Source organism: Sorex fumeus, unplaced genomic scaffold (assembly GCF_029834395.1).
Source record: "Sorex fumeus unplaced genomic scaffold, SorFum_2.1 ptg000047l, whole genome shotgun sequence".
NCBI classification, from domain to species: domain Eukaryota; kingdom Metazoa; phylum Chordata; class Mammalia; order Eulipotyphla; family Soricidae; genus Sorex; species Sorex fumeus.
In genome coordinates this window covers 50,277,624-50,292,731 of record NW_026606104.1, presented here as the reverse complement: position 1 = coordinate 50,292,731, position 15,108 = coordinate 50,277,624, and the positions used below count along the sequence as shown (strand labels likewise).

The 15,108-nt window shown below is 40.1% G+C and overlaps 1 protein-coding gene across 2 annotated transcripts in view; it reads left to right on the top strand.

The window, feature by feature from the left end:
• The window catches only part of ZMYM6 (zinc finger MYM-type containing 6), a 51,358-nt gene that overhangs the window by 24,031 nt on the left and 12,219 nt on the right, over positions 1 to 15,108 (top strand). For both annotated transcript variants that reach the window (XM_056122890.1, XM_056122889.1), the window contains 4 exons: positions 1,184 to 1,356; positions 2,997 to 3,144; positions 4,816 to 4,956; positions 5,920 to 5,957. In XM_056122890.1, coding sequence (XP_055978865.1) covers positions 1,184 to 1,356; positions 2,997 to 3,144; positions 4,816 to 4,956; positions 5,920 to 5,957 — 500 coding nt within the window. The remainder of the gene's footprint in view (positions 1 to 1,183; positions 1,357 to 2,996; positions 3,145 to 4,815; positions 4,957 to 5,919; positions 5,958 to 15,108) is intronic.

Sequence of the window (15,108 nt, the reverse complement as noted above, 5' to 3'; positions counted from 1 at the left end):
CTGGGGATTGAATCCAGGTCGTCCATGTGCAAGGTGAGCACCTTTCCTGCTATACTATGGCTCTGGCCCTGTCAGGTGAAATTTTATTTTGAGAAATATTTTGAGTTTTTTCCCGCACTACTTCCCTTCATTGTTGTCATCACCAAGTATCTCACACTTGTCTGGCTTTGGTGCTTGAAGAGTTATTGTGGTACTCACCAGGGGTCACACATGAGGTTGTGATACTTGCACCATTGGCCAGTGTGCTCCCCAAGGGTCACGCCCCTTTAATTGTGGTGTTTGTGTATATTCTTGTTGTAGCACTTGTCCCAGGTCAGTGTGGTGCTCCCACACGTATTCCTTAGGGGTCTTACTTCCTGGCTGTGGTGCTCTAGCATCTTCAAGATGTGCTGCTTATCCTCATCTGGTGTTGGGCAGTGCAACTGGAAATTGCTTGCAGTGCTGGGGATCACAATCTACCAAGCTGCCAGGATCACCCAGTGCATGTCACTTCACCAGGGACTGAATAAGCCCTGCTGCTTAAAAGGCAGACATTCAGAGATACAAAGCCACCGAATACTTTTCTGGGTTCAAGGTTTTTTTTTTTCAAAACTGAGAATATATGTAATTCACTTTAAAGTCGATCTTTTTAAATACCATAATTTTAAAGCAAAACTAATAAAATATAATTAGGTCATTAATATAGACTATAGACAGTTTCTTCCTGTGACTTCAGAGATCCATTTGTTCTCACATATATAAAGAGAATACTTAAGCAGTTGCTGCTTTTTGGCTTAAGAAACCTCTAGAATTTGGATGTTATGGATAGCTGAATAATTATTGTAAAGTATAATAATATTAAAATATGTCAAAATATATTTTTATTTAAAAAACTTGTGGGGGAAGGGCTGGACTCAGTGGTACTCAAGGGCTTACTCCTGGATCACATGGGGTACTAGGGATTGAACTGGGTCTGTCATGTGAAAGGCAAGTGCACTACCTGCTGTACTGGCTGTCTGATCCTATTTAAAATATATTTAAAAGGTGATGTGAATTTGTTTTGTGAATATGAAGACCATATTTTAGCCTGGAGGCAAATTATTGTGCCAGATATTGAGAAATTAGCTTAAAGTAGGTATATAAGACTGTAGAAACTCACAGGATTGACGTAAATTTATTGTTTCTTTTTTATGATTTTGTTTAGTTTGCAAGTTCCTTTCTGCCCGTGACTTTGGAGAACGATGGGGAAACTATTGTAAGATGTGTAGTTACTGTTCACAGACATCCCCTAATTTGGTCGAAAATCGATTGGAGGGCAAGTTAGAAGAGTTTTGTTGTGAAGATTGCATGTCCAAATTTACAGTTTTATTTTATCAGGTAAATGTGATATACCTGTTTGCATTTTTGAAAGTTCTATACATTTTGATTTAAAATTATGTGAAGATAAAGTTTGGTATTTGGAACTGAGTAAGCATGTTATGGGCTTCTGAAAACAACATTCGGGGGCTGGAGCGATAGCACAGCAGATAGGGCGTTTGCCTTGCATGCAGTCAACCCAGGTTCAATTCCCAGCATTTCATATGGTCCCCTGAGCACTGCTAGGAGTAATTCCTGAGTGCAGAGCCAGGAGTAACCCCCTGTGCATCGCTAAGTATGACCCAAAAAGAAAAACAAAAACAAAAAAAACCAAACCAACATTCAGTTGTATATAAACACGAAGTCTCATAGGTTTCTGAAGAATTTGTTGTTGTTGTTGAGGATGTGTGCCTTTAGTTTAGGTTCCCCCCCCCCCCTTTTTTCCCTTTCTTATATGGCGCATTGACCTTATTTATAATTTTTGAATTCTTTCAAGTGAAAACTTGACGTATTCATGTTGCCTATAAGTAGCTATCTTATTCAGAGGGTCATTACTCTGAGGAATTAGAGGATTAAACCTGGTTTTCCTTTCTTAGGTCAAATGATTGACCACTTTTTCTACCTCCTTTAAAAAATTTTACTTTTCTAAAGGCTAACAAGGAAAGCTACAATGACTTGAATCATCAACACAGGTCCATAGCTTCCCAAGTGTTATTTCCTCTGTCCGACAGTTGCAAGAGATAGATGCATTATTGCCAGTTTGCAATTGAGTGAAAAGACTCAGGTGCAAGAGGTTAAGTAATATGCCCCAGAGGAAGCTGGTAGATGACAGATAGCATCTGTAACACTTCAGTGAGGTTCTAAGACAATGGATGAATCAAAGTCTCAATGACTCCAAAGTTCATCTTCTTTCAACCACAATGTTGTCTCTTCACCTTTAGAAAGCTTGTCTTAAGATTTCTTTGTCAGTAAATTTGGAAACAGAAGTTCAGCTTTTTATATTCTTTTGATTTATGACATCTGTATAAAACAGTTACGCTTGTGTATATTTAGCTACATTTAGTTTAGTTTTGTTTTTGGGTCACACCCAGTGGTAGTCAGTGCTTACTCCTGGCTCTGTGCTGAGGGATCACTTCTGATGGGGCTCAGAACATTATATTGGGTACTAGGCATTGCATTTGGGTTGACTGCATGCAGGGCAAGCTCCCTACCTGCTGTACTGCCTCTCCAACTCCTGTTTAGCCACATTATAAGGTAGAAGCATTTTATGATCCCAACTGATACATTTATCTTATCAGGACATCTTTTTATGACATCTTATTATCTCATTCCTACTTTGGACAAACTTGCAGGCTATCAAATGTAGCCTGCCCACAGGGCAGAGTCTGGCAAACTCCCCGTGGTGTACCAAATATGCCAAATACCAGTAACAATGATGGGTCTCATTCTCCTAAAGAGCCTTGAATATAATCTCAGGGCTAGGATGAAAGAGATGTTACTGGGGCCTGCTCGAGGCAATCGACGAATAACAGGATGATGAAATGAAATGATGAAAACTGATACATTTATCTTGTTTCCTTAGTACCTCTGGTTTTATGATTGTTATTTTTTCATTATTCTATAATGAAAAGTGGTAAGCCTGTTCTGTCTTTCTTTCTCAGATGGCCAAATGTGATGGTTGCAAACGGCAGGGAAAGCTAACTGAGTCTATAAAATGGCGAGGAAACATCAAACATTTCTGCAGTCTGTTTTGTGTCTTGCAGTTTTGTCATCAGCAAATTACGAGTGACTCTCTTTCACAAAATAAAGGTAATATTTGACTTGCAAATCTCTAAGTGCTAGAATTTGCTGTCAGCACATGTAGTCAAATAATAAAATCAAATGGATTCAGGTGGTCTGAATTTCCTCATATGTGTGTAAAATTCCTTAAAGTAAGTGTAAGAATCCTTAAACTTTGCCCTTGAGGCAACTTTAAGAACTTACAGTGAAACATAATTTGTTTAGCAATGACAGCCAACACAAAAATATCAATAAATGTGTGCACTGATTTTATAGGAAAATTAGTTTTGATTGATTTTGACTGAATTTATCTGTACATAAGTAACTTCTGCCAACAAATATATACTACTTAGTTAATTCATTCGAATTAAAAGTAGGTAATAGGAGCAGTAGGACAGCAGGTAAGGCTCTTGCCTTGCTTATGGCCAACCCAGGTTCAATCCCTGACACCACATTTGGTTGAGCTCAGTCAGGTGTGATCTCTGAGCACAGAGCCAGGCATCAACCCTGAGTACTGCCAGGTGTGCCCCCAAACAAAATTAGAAAATCAGGGGCCAGGACAATAGTTCTGTAGTTAGGGTATTTGCCTTGCACATGGCTGGTTGAGTTTGATTCCTGGTACTTCATATGATGCCCACGTACCACTAGGAGTGATCCCTGATCGTGAGCACAGAGTCAGGAGTAAGCCCTGAGCACCACCGGTAAGGATAGAAAACAAAAAAATAAAGAAAAAAAAGTCAGTATGAATCTTGGGAGATGATATAAACATATTAATATAATTGCTGTCACTGGCCTAAGATTTGATCCAAAGCTTATAATCAAGAAAAAAACAGCACATTAATTATACATTTAATTATATTGATTATATATAAAAAACTAGACCATGTATTATGAATAACAATGTTGTTCCTAACTAAGAATAAAATAAATTCATAAATAGGACAACTAATGTGGTTAAAATACCTAAATGAATAGGTACATTTATGGTATATTCTGTTTTTTTATTGGTGAGTAATTGCATACTGATTGTTCTCTGGTAGTCCCCTCACCTGGCTTTGCGCTCAGGGATCATTCCTGGTAGGGCTTGAGAGACCATATATGATTCTGGGGATCAAGGTCTTGTTCAAAGTAAGTGCCTTGGGGCTGGAGTGATAGTATAGCAGGTAGGTCGTTTGCCTTGCACGTGGCCAACCCAGGTTCAATCTCTGGCATCCCTTATGGTCCCCCAAACATTGCCAGGAGTAATTCCTGAGTGCAGAGCCAGGAATAATCCCTGAGCATTGTTGGGTGTGACCCAAAAAGAAAAAAAAAAGATAATAGATTATTCGGTTTTCAAATAAATATCACCCTTAAAAAAAAGTTAAGTGCCTTACCAACTATACTATCTCTCCAGCCCAATGTTCTCTTTTTCTTTTGGTGTTTGGGCCACAACTGGTGTTACTTAGGGCTTACTCCTGGCTCTGTGCTCAGAAGTCATTCTTAATAGTGTTATTCTTGGCTCTGCACTCTTGGCGGTGCTTGGGGGACCATATGGGATGCCAGGGATTGTACCCGGGTTGTTATGTTAAGGCAAGAAACCTACCCACTGTATTATTTTATCCTACTCCTCATCATATCTCACTTCTGATACTGAGTTGTTAGTTTTTTTGTGTGTAATTCTTTTGTTTGTACTAAGTTTACCTTTTTGTTTATTTCAATCAGTAAATATTCCTAAAGCACAAACTGCTTTAATGGCACTTCCTTCAATAAAGACGAATACTACACCAATTATAACCAATGTGGTGTCATTGGCAAAGATACCTCCTGCGCATCTCACAGGCTACACTAACAGTCCTTCAAAAGGTATGACTTTATATAAAGGTGTTTGGAGAGTTCATAGAGGTGTCCAGTCTTACAAGCTCTTTTTGGTAATAACATTAAATTTACAGATAAAATATATCCCTCTTTGGGTAGTAAGTAGGCTGGCATTAGGAAAGGAAGAAAGTAGGATGTACAGTTCATTTTTAGTAAGCCAAGTGATTTTTAATATTAATATACCAATGACAATTCTAATATAGTATGATGGTAGAGCATCCCAGATAATATTGCTGTCAGGTTTCTTTGGGCCTTTTTTTTTTTGTGGGGGAGGGCACACCCATTGTTGCTCAGGGGTTATTCCTGGCTCTGCACTCAGGAATTACTACTGGAGGTGTTTGGGAGACCATATGGGATGCCAGGGATTGAACCCGGGTTGACTGTGTGCAAGGTAAGTGCTTTTCCCTCTGTACTATCACTCTGGATCTAAAGGACCATTTAAAAAATTAAATTTAAACAAACATTTTTAAAAATTGAATTGCAGTGAGTTGCACAGCTAAAAGGTTGTTCATGGTTGGGTTTAAGTTATATAATATTCCAACACCCATTGTCACTACCCCAAAAATAAATTTCTTTTGGGCCTCACGAACAGTGCTGGGGTGGGGGTGGGGTCACAGGAAGTCTGGGGCCACATCTGGCACAACTTGGCCCAGATGTTGGGGCTGGACATGTCAGTGCTTTATCAGTGATTTAGTGTTGCTTGGGCCCAGCAGTGCTAGAGGCTGTCAGGGATACACCAGCCACCAGGAGATATAGTATCAGGGATTGAACTCAGGGCTTCAGCATGCCTGGCTTGTACTCTAGTTCAAGGGTCTTCTGGACCCTGTTTAAAATTCTTGTTTAGAATCTAACCCACAGTAGTGAAATAAAACAAAAACAAAACTAATTGGTCTTACTGCTTACTTCTTTATATTCTGGGGATAATATATTGTCTGTTTTAATTTGTAATAGGTGCAATTACTAAGGAGGCAGCAAAGATCATTGGAGAGGTGAGCTTTATAGTTAATGTTTTTCTGATATTGTCACTTGGGTTTATATTTACTTTGGATACAGGCATATCTTACTTGCTTGCACTTTGCTTTATAGATACTATATTTTTTACAAGTTGAAGGTTTGTGGTACCTCTGTTAGTTGCCATTTTTCTAAGAGCTCTTAATTCTTTAATTCTTTAATTCTTGAAGTATTTTAGACCTTTTCGTCATCATGATAACTATTATGGTGATTTGTGATCAGTGATCTTGGAACTGTATATGTTTTGGGGTGCCACAAACTGTGCCAATATAAAATCACAAACTTTATCCATAAATATTTTGGTTCTTACTGCTCCAACTAGCAGTCATTCCTCTGTCTCTTCCTCTCCTCCAGCTTTCCTATTCATTAGACACAACAGTATTGAAATTAAGCCAGTGAATAATCCTATGGTGACCTCTAAGTGTTCAAGTGAAAGGAATGGTTGTACATCTCACTTTAAATCTAAAGCTAAATGGTTCAGGAGATAGCTCAGTGGGCTGGAGTGCATGCTTTGCATGTGGAAGGCCCATGTTTAATCTCCAGTACTGTCTGTTCTCCTGAGTACCATTGGGACCCACCTTTCTGCCCCACCAGCACTGAGCCAGGAGTACCCTTTGAGCACTGTAGGTGTGGCTCCAACCCCCAAAAAGGAAAAGAAAAGGAAAGAAAAATCTCAGAAATGATTAAGATTGGTGAGGTGAGGAAGATCAAAAGCTAATCTAGGCCCAAAATTAGGCCTCTTGTGCCAGACAGCTGAGTTGAATGCAAAGAAAAGTTCATTTGTCTGTCTTCCTTTCTTTCTTTTCTTCTTTCATCCCTTGCTACTTCATTTTCTCCTTACTTCCTCTCCTCAGGGGACCATATGGGATGCCAGGGATTGAACCTGGGTCGGACATATGCAAGTAAATGTCTTACCCGCTGTACTATCTCTCTAGCTCTGCTTCCATCCTATTTCCCCAATATCTGTACCCTTCCCCCCCCCCCATGTTAAGCTTCCTACTGAAGGTCAGTTGTTAGTTTTTGTTGTCTTTGGGCATTTATTATTCTCCTACTATGTTTCTTTACGTTTCAAATATGAGAGAGGTCATTCTGTGTCTGTTCCTCTCCTGACTAACTTCACTCAGCAGGATACTTTCCAAACCCATCTATGTAGCAGCAGATGGCTTAATTTGATCTTTTCTGATAGTCAAGTAGTATTCCATTGTTGTTATACATATATAATATGTATCATAGTTTCTTTAGCCAGTCATCTGTTTTTGGACACTTGGTTTGTTTACAGATGCTATTGTGAATGGTGCTGCAATGAACATAGGAGTGAAAATGTGTTCTCTGATAGATTTTTTTGTTCCTTAGGGTAGATGCCAAGAAATGGAATTGCTGGGTCCTGTGGGAGCTCTATTCCTAGTTTTTTGAGAAGTGTTCATATTATTTTCTTAAAAGACTAGACCAGTTCATATTTCCACCAGCAGTGGATGCGGATTCCTTTCTCCCCCACATCCACACCAACACTGGTGGTTTTTCTCTTTGTGATGTATGCCGTCTCACTGGGGTGAGACAATACTCATTGTTGTTTTGATTTGCTTTTCCCTTACAAGAAGTTTTGCAGAGCATATTTTCATGTATCTTTTCGCCATTTGTGTGTCTTCTTTGAGGAAGTTTCTGTTCATTTCTTCCCCCTACTTTTTGATGGGGTTGGTTGTTTTAGTCTGATAAAATTCTACCAGTGCTTTATTTATATCTTGGATATTAACCCTTTATCAGATGAGTGGTAGGTAAATATTCTCTCTCAGTCTGTGGGGTGACTTTGTATTCTGGTCATCATTTGTTACACGGTGCAGAAGCTTCTTAGTTTGATGTAAGTCCCATTTGTTTATCTTTGCTTCTGTTAGCTTGACGAATAGGACCATTGAAGATGCCTCTAGATACAGTGTCATATAGTATTCTATGTATGTTTTTCTCAGTATATTTTATGGACTTAGATCTGATATCGAGGCCTTTAATTCATTTTAATTTGACTTTTGTGCATGGTGTTAAAAAACGGATCTTGGGGCTGGAGCGATAGCACAGCGGGTAGGACATTTGCCTTGCATGCAGCCGACCCCAGCATCCCATATGGTCCCCTGAGCACCGCCAGGAGTGATTCCTGAGTGAAGAGCCAGGAGTAACCCCTGTGCATCACTGGGTGTGACCCAAAAAGCAAAAAAAAAAAAAAAAATCTGAAATAATTTTTTTTTCTTTTTGCATGTGACCACTGCTCCACATTCTGTTTTTTGCTCTTTTATCTAGGGGCTGGAGCGATAGCACAGCGGTAGGGCATTCGCCTTATAAGCGGCCAACATGGCCGACCCGAGTTCGATTCCTCCGCCCCTCTCGGAGAGCCCGGCAAGCTGCCGAGAGTATTCGATACGCCAGACACAGTAACAACAAAGTCTCCAATGGAGACGTTACTGGGCCCGCTGGAGCAAATCGACGATCAACGGGAGGGCCTTTACCTTTACCTTATCTACATTAATTCTCCATATATCTGAGGATCTGTCTCTGGACTCTTAATTCTATTCCATCATTACCAATCTTTCAATATCATATGACCTTGTTGCTTAGTCATTTCCCATATTTCACTGCTTAATAGTTTCCACTGCATAATCATCATCCCTGTTTTTTCAGCCACAAAATTGGTTTATAATTAAAACATTTACATAATGGTTATACCCCCACTTTTTAGGCCACTGAAAAAGGGGCATAAAATCTCTGATTATTATGCAGAGAAGTATGGTAATGGTGGTGTTAATTACTAAAAAGTATGCCCATAATTCAGTAAGTTTGGGACAGAAGTTAGATGTGATATAAATCAGTGAAGGCCAGACCACTGCAGTGATATCCTGTGATGTTAATTAAGGAGAGTGCACCCTGCAGAATATTAGATAAAATGCTCAAAAAACCCAAAAGCAGCATTAAAGAGGGCACACCCTTCTGCTGACAAAATTGTCTTAGAACCAGGCTAGGGTAATGGAATAAATGGGAAAAAAATCTGGGAGAACTGCAGCAAAATCTAACTGCTCTAATGCATCCCAAGGCCTTTGAAATATTTTTGATGATTTGAAAGGGGGTCACAGTGAGATAAAAAGGTTTATTACAAGTTATGGCTGACATTTTAGTGTTATAAACCACCGGTGTTTCATTTATTTGCTTTTCGGAGCCCCCAAGCAGTGCTCAGAAGCTATAGAGCCACTCTGGATGATAACCAGGCCAGCTGGACTGGATGGTTCAATGCTTTGGGCTCATGATGTGATGCTGCCTGAGCTCAGTGATATTAGAGGTTACAAGGGTCATAAGTGATGATGTGGGGAGGGGGTACAATGTGGTTTTGGGTATGAAACTAAGGGTCTCACACATGTAAGATGGTCCTCCAACCCTTTGATCTGTCTCCAGGCCCTGCTTATTTTGTTAATTTGTGCCTTCCTACTCTGAAGTTTTATTATTTATTTATTTATTGCCACGCTGGAGCGAGAGCACAGCGGTAGGGCGTTTGCCTTGCACGCAGCCAACATGGCCGACCCGAGTTTGATTCCTCCGCCCCTCTCGGAGAGCCCGGCAAGCTACCGAGAGTATCTGGCCCGCACGGCAGAGCCTGGCAAGCTCCCCGTGACGTATTTGATATGCCAGACACAGTAACAACAAAGTCTCACAATGGAGATGTTACTGGGCCCGCTTGAGAAAATCAATGAACAACGGGAGGACAGTGACAGTGACAGTATTTATTGCCACACCTGGCAATACTCAGGGGTTACTTCTGGGTCTCCGCTCAGTAATCACTCCTGGCAGTGCTCTGGGGACCATACGGGATGTGGGGATCTAGCCTGGGATAGCTGTGGGCAAGGCAAAAAACCTACCCCTTTACACTTTTTGAAAAAATATATATATATATTTTTTTTCTTTTTGGGTCACACCCCGCAATGCACAGGCGTTGCTCCTGGCTCTGCACTCAGGAATCACCCCTGGTGGTGCTCAGGGGACCATATGGGATGCTGGGAATCGAACCCGGGTTGGCCGCGTGCAAGGCAAATGCCCTACCCACTGTGCTATTGCTCCAGCCCCGAAAAAATATATATTTTTATTGAGTTTTTTTTTTTTTTTTTTTGCTTTTTGGGTCACACTCAGTGATGCACAGGAGTTACTCCTGGCTCTGCACTCAGGAATTACACCTGGTAGTGTTGGGGGACCATATGGGATGCTGGGAATCGAACCCGGATTGGCTGTGTGGAAGGCAAACGCCCTACCCGCTGTGCTATTGTTCCAGCCCCAACAATTGATATTTTTAAAGGCAATGATCCAAATATAGATTGTAGTTCCAAAGTGCCAAGATAAAAGATATATAATATATGATATATTGATTGTCAAGGAATTCTCAGTAGTCTCAAAAAAGACACTCCAAAATATTAAATTCATTTAATTAATTAATTATTTTGCCACATGGGGCTTTACTCAATGCTTACTCTAGCTTTACCTGCTTTACCATCGCTCTGGCCCCCTAGATTCTTTTTTTTTTTTTTAGATTCATTGTTAATGTACCTTAAAACCTCTTTTGGAGGACTCAGTCTAGGCTTCACCAGGAGTAGGATAGATAATAGCTTGTTCTAGTTTGATATCTCCTATCTCTCACATGAATTATTGGATAAAGGTAAAGGTAAAGGCCCTCCCGTTGATCGTCGATTTGCTCGAGCGGGCCCAGTAACGTCTCCATTGGAGACTTTGTTGTTACTGTGTCTGGCATATCGAATACTCTCGGTAGCTTGCCGGACTCTCCGAGAGGGGCGGAGGAATCGAACTCGGGTCGGCCATGTTGGCCGCTTGTAAGGCGAACGCCCTACCCGCAGTAATATCTGCTGATTTTTCATTGCAGTATAATTAAGGAAGAATCATTATATTAATTTCAATAACTACCTTAAATTATATTTACATATTACATATTGTACATCAAAGCATATAAATTATTGTTTATAATATTGCTGTAGCAAAAATTGTATAAAGAATTAATGTATTATGTTTTCTATTAAGTATTAATATGTACTATAAAATATTATGTTGATTGTAATTTACTTATTCTCAGAATGCATTCCTCCTCTATATGTATGGGACAGTTAGTTTGGAATTAATGTTAGATTTGAATTACTAATGGTTTTCAGTAACATATCCTTAAATTAAAAGTGAGTTCACTAAAGGGGGAATACCCTGCCACAGAGGCAGGATGGGACGGGGGCGGGGGTGATGGTGGGGGGGGATGCTGGGACCCATGGGGATGGATGACGGGCACTGGTGGAGGGATGGGCACTTGATCATTGTATAACTGAAACCCAAGCACAAAATTTGTAAGCCTATAACTGTACCTCATGGTTTTTCACTAATAAAAAAAGAAAGAAAAAAAAATAAAATGCCACTAACAAACTCAAAAAAAAAAAAGTGAGTTCACTATATGTTTTCCCTTTGTGGAGTACTTCTGTAATTCTCCAATCACTTAAACCATGTTACAGAGTAGTTCTGATTAATATATTCACTTTGTTTACTTTTTTTTTCCCTTTATTTTATTTTATTTTTTTTTTACAGTTGTAAATTTACAATTTTTTGTGCTTTGGTTTCAATTATACAATGATCAGATACCCATCCCTCCACCAGTGCCCATTTTCCACCACCATGGATAATATCCCTCCCACCCCCATGTCTCTGTGGCAGGGCAATCCCCTGTGTTCGTTCTCTCTCTCCTTTTGGGTGTTGTGGTCTGCAAAAGAGGCATTGAGTGGCAAACATGTTCAGTCCATAGTCTACTTTCGACATGCATCTCCCCTCCTGGGAGGATCCTCCAAACATCCTTTATTTGGTGCTCCCTTCTCTATCTGAACTGCCCTTTCCTCTAGGATACCCGGCTGGCCTCTAAGTTATGGAGTAATCGTCCTGGTGCTGATCTCAGCTATTCTTGGGTATTAATCTCATACTTTGTTACTTTATATCCCCCAGATGAATGCAATCTTTCTATGTCTATCCCTCTCTTTCTGACTCATTTCGCTTAGCATGATACTTTCCATATTGTACCACTTGTATGTAAATTTCATGACTTCATCTTTTCTAAGAGCTACATAGTACTCCATTGTGTAGATGACCAAAGTTTCTTTAACCAGTCATCTGTTCTTGGGCATTCAGGTTTCTTCCAGTTTCTGGCTATTGTAAAGAGTGCTGCAATGAACAAACAAGTGCAGATGTCTCTTCGACTATACATTTTTGCCTCTCTGGGATATATTCCCAGTAGTGGTATTGCTGGGTCAAATGGGAGCTCAATTTGTTTACTTTTTTTAAAAAAAATTTCCCCCTAATTTGTGGAATAATCCTTTTCTTGTCGGTACTCATGGCTTACTCCTGGCTCTGTGCTCAGGGATTGCTCCTGTTGGGATTTGGGGTACAGGGGGTGAGACCTGGGTCAGTCATGTGCAAGGCAAATGCCCTACCCACTCTGTCTCTCCAACCCCTGAACATATCTTTTTGTTATTGATTTATATGATTTCTTGGTATATTTTGGATTCCACACAGTTACTTCTACTCATCATTTTCTTCAACACAAAACGATGCAATAAAACATCCTTTCTTTTGTTTGAGGTTCACGCCCACCAGCACTTGGGGCTGCTCAACTTTACTCTGTAGTTGCTTCACAATCAGGGTTGAAGATAGAGGGTTGGGGGGATTGAACCTGAGCCGTCTACATGCAAAGCTTGTGTTAAGCCCCTTGATCTGTCTCTCCAGCCAATTCTAATGATTCTTATCTGAGAGTTCCTTTGGCTTCTCAAGTACAGCCCCATTTCTCTACTTTCCTTTTTGGAAAGAATCCAAGGTTGGCTTCCTTTTCTTTATCTGTTTCTTTATCTGCTATCTTTCCTATACTCTAGTCAGGCCTACTGCTCCATTCAAATTGCTTTTGTCAAGGTCACCATCTTGACAACAAGATCTTGTTAGGCCAAATTGATAGACATTTTCCCTTTAACATTTTGCCAGCCTTTCACTAACATTTAACACAGTTCATTTTCTCTTTATTCTTGAACTGCCTTCTTCACTCAGTTTCAAGGATATCATGCTGGCCCTTTTCTAAGTCAACATTCTTTCCTAGGGGACTTATACAGTCCTGTGATTTTTAAGCACCCAACCTATGGTGACCAATACCTCTGAGTTACGGCTATGTGTGTCCAGCTGCTTACTTGACCTTTAAACTTGAATGAATGATAGTGGTCTCAGGGGGTCTAAAACAACCCTTTGGTGCTAGAGAGATAAAACAGTGATAAAGGCTTCTTTGTATGCAGCCAACCCAGTTTTTATCTCTTGCATCACATATGGTCCCTTGAGCCATGCCAGGAGTGAGCCTGAGCACAGCTGAGTGTGGTCTTGCTCTTTACAGTTTCTTTTACTTCTCATTGCTGTTGTCAGGAAAATCTTCTTAAAATACAAATCCTTTTGTGTCACTCTGCAGTTTGAAATCCTTCCATGTAATTCTGAAGAATTTAAAAAAGGAAGAACTAGTTTATAAATTTATAGAAAAACTACGTATTTTTATGTAGTTAAAAATCACCCAATAGTGAAGTAGGAATAGACCCACAATTCAAAAGAAAAACAAAAGCTCCAAAAGTAGACCCAAATATACATATGACAGTTTAATTTTTTTTCCTCCCTCCCACTTCCCTTCCCTTTGATGTTGTGTGAGCACCACAGCCAAGTGTGTTGCTTGCCGGAAGTACCACTTTAATTTGATGCCTGTACACATGCTCAGCGAGCGCTGTACTCCCTTAGTAGTGGTACTTCTGCCCATTGTGGGTTTCGAGTTTGCAAGGGGTCACTTTGGTGCTCATGCATCTGCTTGTTGGGTATCTCTGACCGCAGTGCTTACACATTGTTAGTTGTGGGGCTCATCATGGGAGCACTCATTAGATTGCTTACATATACCAGACTGTAGTGCTCCAAAGATTAGGTGGTTTTTGTGACATGGACCCCAGAAAGTACAACTGCTTGACCATGCTTGGTGCAAATGGATGGCATTGGGGATTGAACTCATGACCTCATGCTTGTAGATATTTTCCTACGAAGCCAACCCTCGGCCCCTTATGTGGGAAATTACACAGAAAATAATAAAGGTGACATTTGAGATTAGTACAAGATATTTAGATTATTCAGTAAATGATGTGATAACTGAGTCATTTATGACCATGTGGAGGAAAATACAGTTAAATTACTCTTTTCTTTTTTATTGAGTCATTGTGAGATACCCAGTTAAAATATCCTGTTGTTCATAATTAGGTTTCAGTCATACAATGTTCCAACACCCAGTGTACATTTCCCACCACCAATGTATAAATTTCAACCTCAAAATTAAACCCAAGTGAAGTCCAGATGGAGAAATGTTTAAATGTAAAAAACAACAAAAGTACTAGGAAAGATATAGAACAGAATCTTAATAATATAGAAGAGGAGAAAATCTTTCTAAATATGTCACAAAGTTATAATCCATAAAGGATTTGATAGGGAAAATCAATTAAGAAATCAAAAGACATGAAAAAATGGAAAGATTTCAGCTTTATGTCATAAAAGGCTGGTTAATGCACTTTTCATAGCTCCATATGATAGACGACCATAGATCGAACATAAAAGACATTTTCCCTGGAGCATCTGAATCATTAAAAAGATTCTGTGCCTACAGGATAGGAAAATGGGCAAAAGAATGAATCACAGTTTATAGACTACAGGTCTGGGAGCTAGGGCAGCAGATAAGAGCTTGCCTTGCATGCAGCTGACTTGAATTTGTCTCTGGTACCCCATAAGGTCCCCAGAGACCATGACTTCTGAGCCTCACTAAGAGGGAACATAGAGCCAGGAGTAAGTCCTGAGTGCCACCAGGTAAAAATCAAAGAAAAAAAAAGTCCCTCCCAAAACAAGTTTATAGACTAAGAAAAAAAATTGGGGGCAGGGAAGTGGGGTAGGAGTTTGGGGATTGGGCGTGGTATCCACAGTTCTCAGCCAACTGGGTCTGCAGTTCAGTATGAGGGCCAGAGAATGTGATGCTGTTCATGTGCTAAATCAGGCTACCTGGGAGGTGCAGAGGAT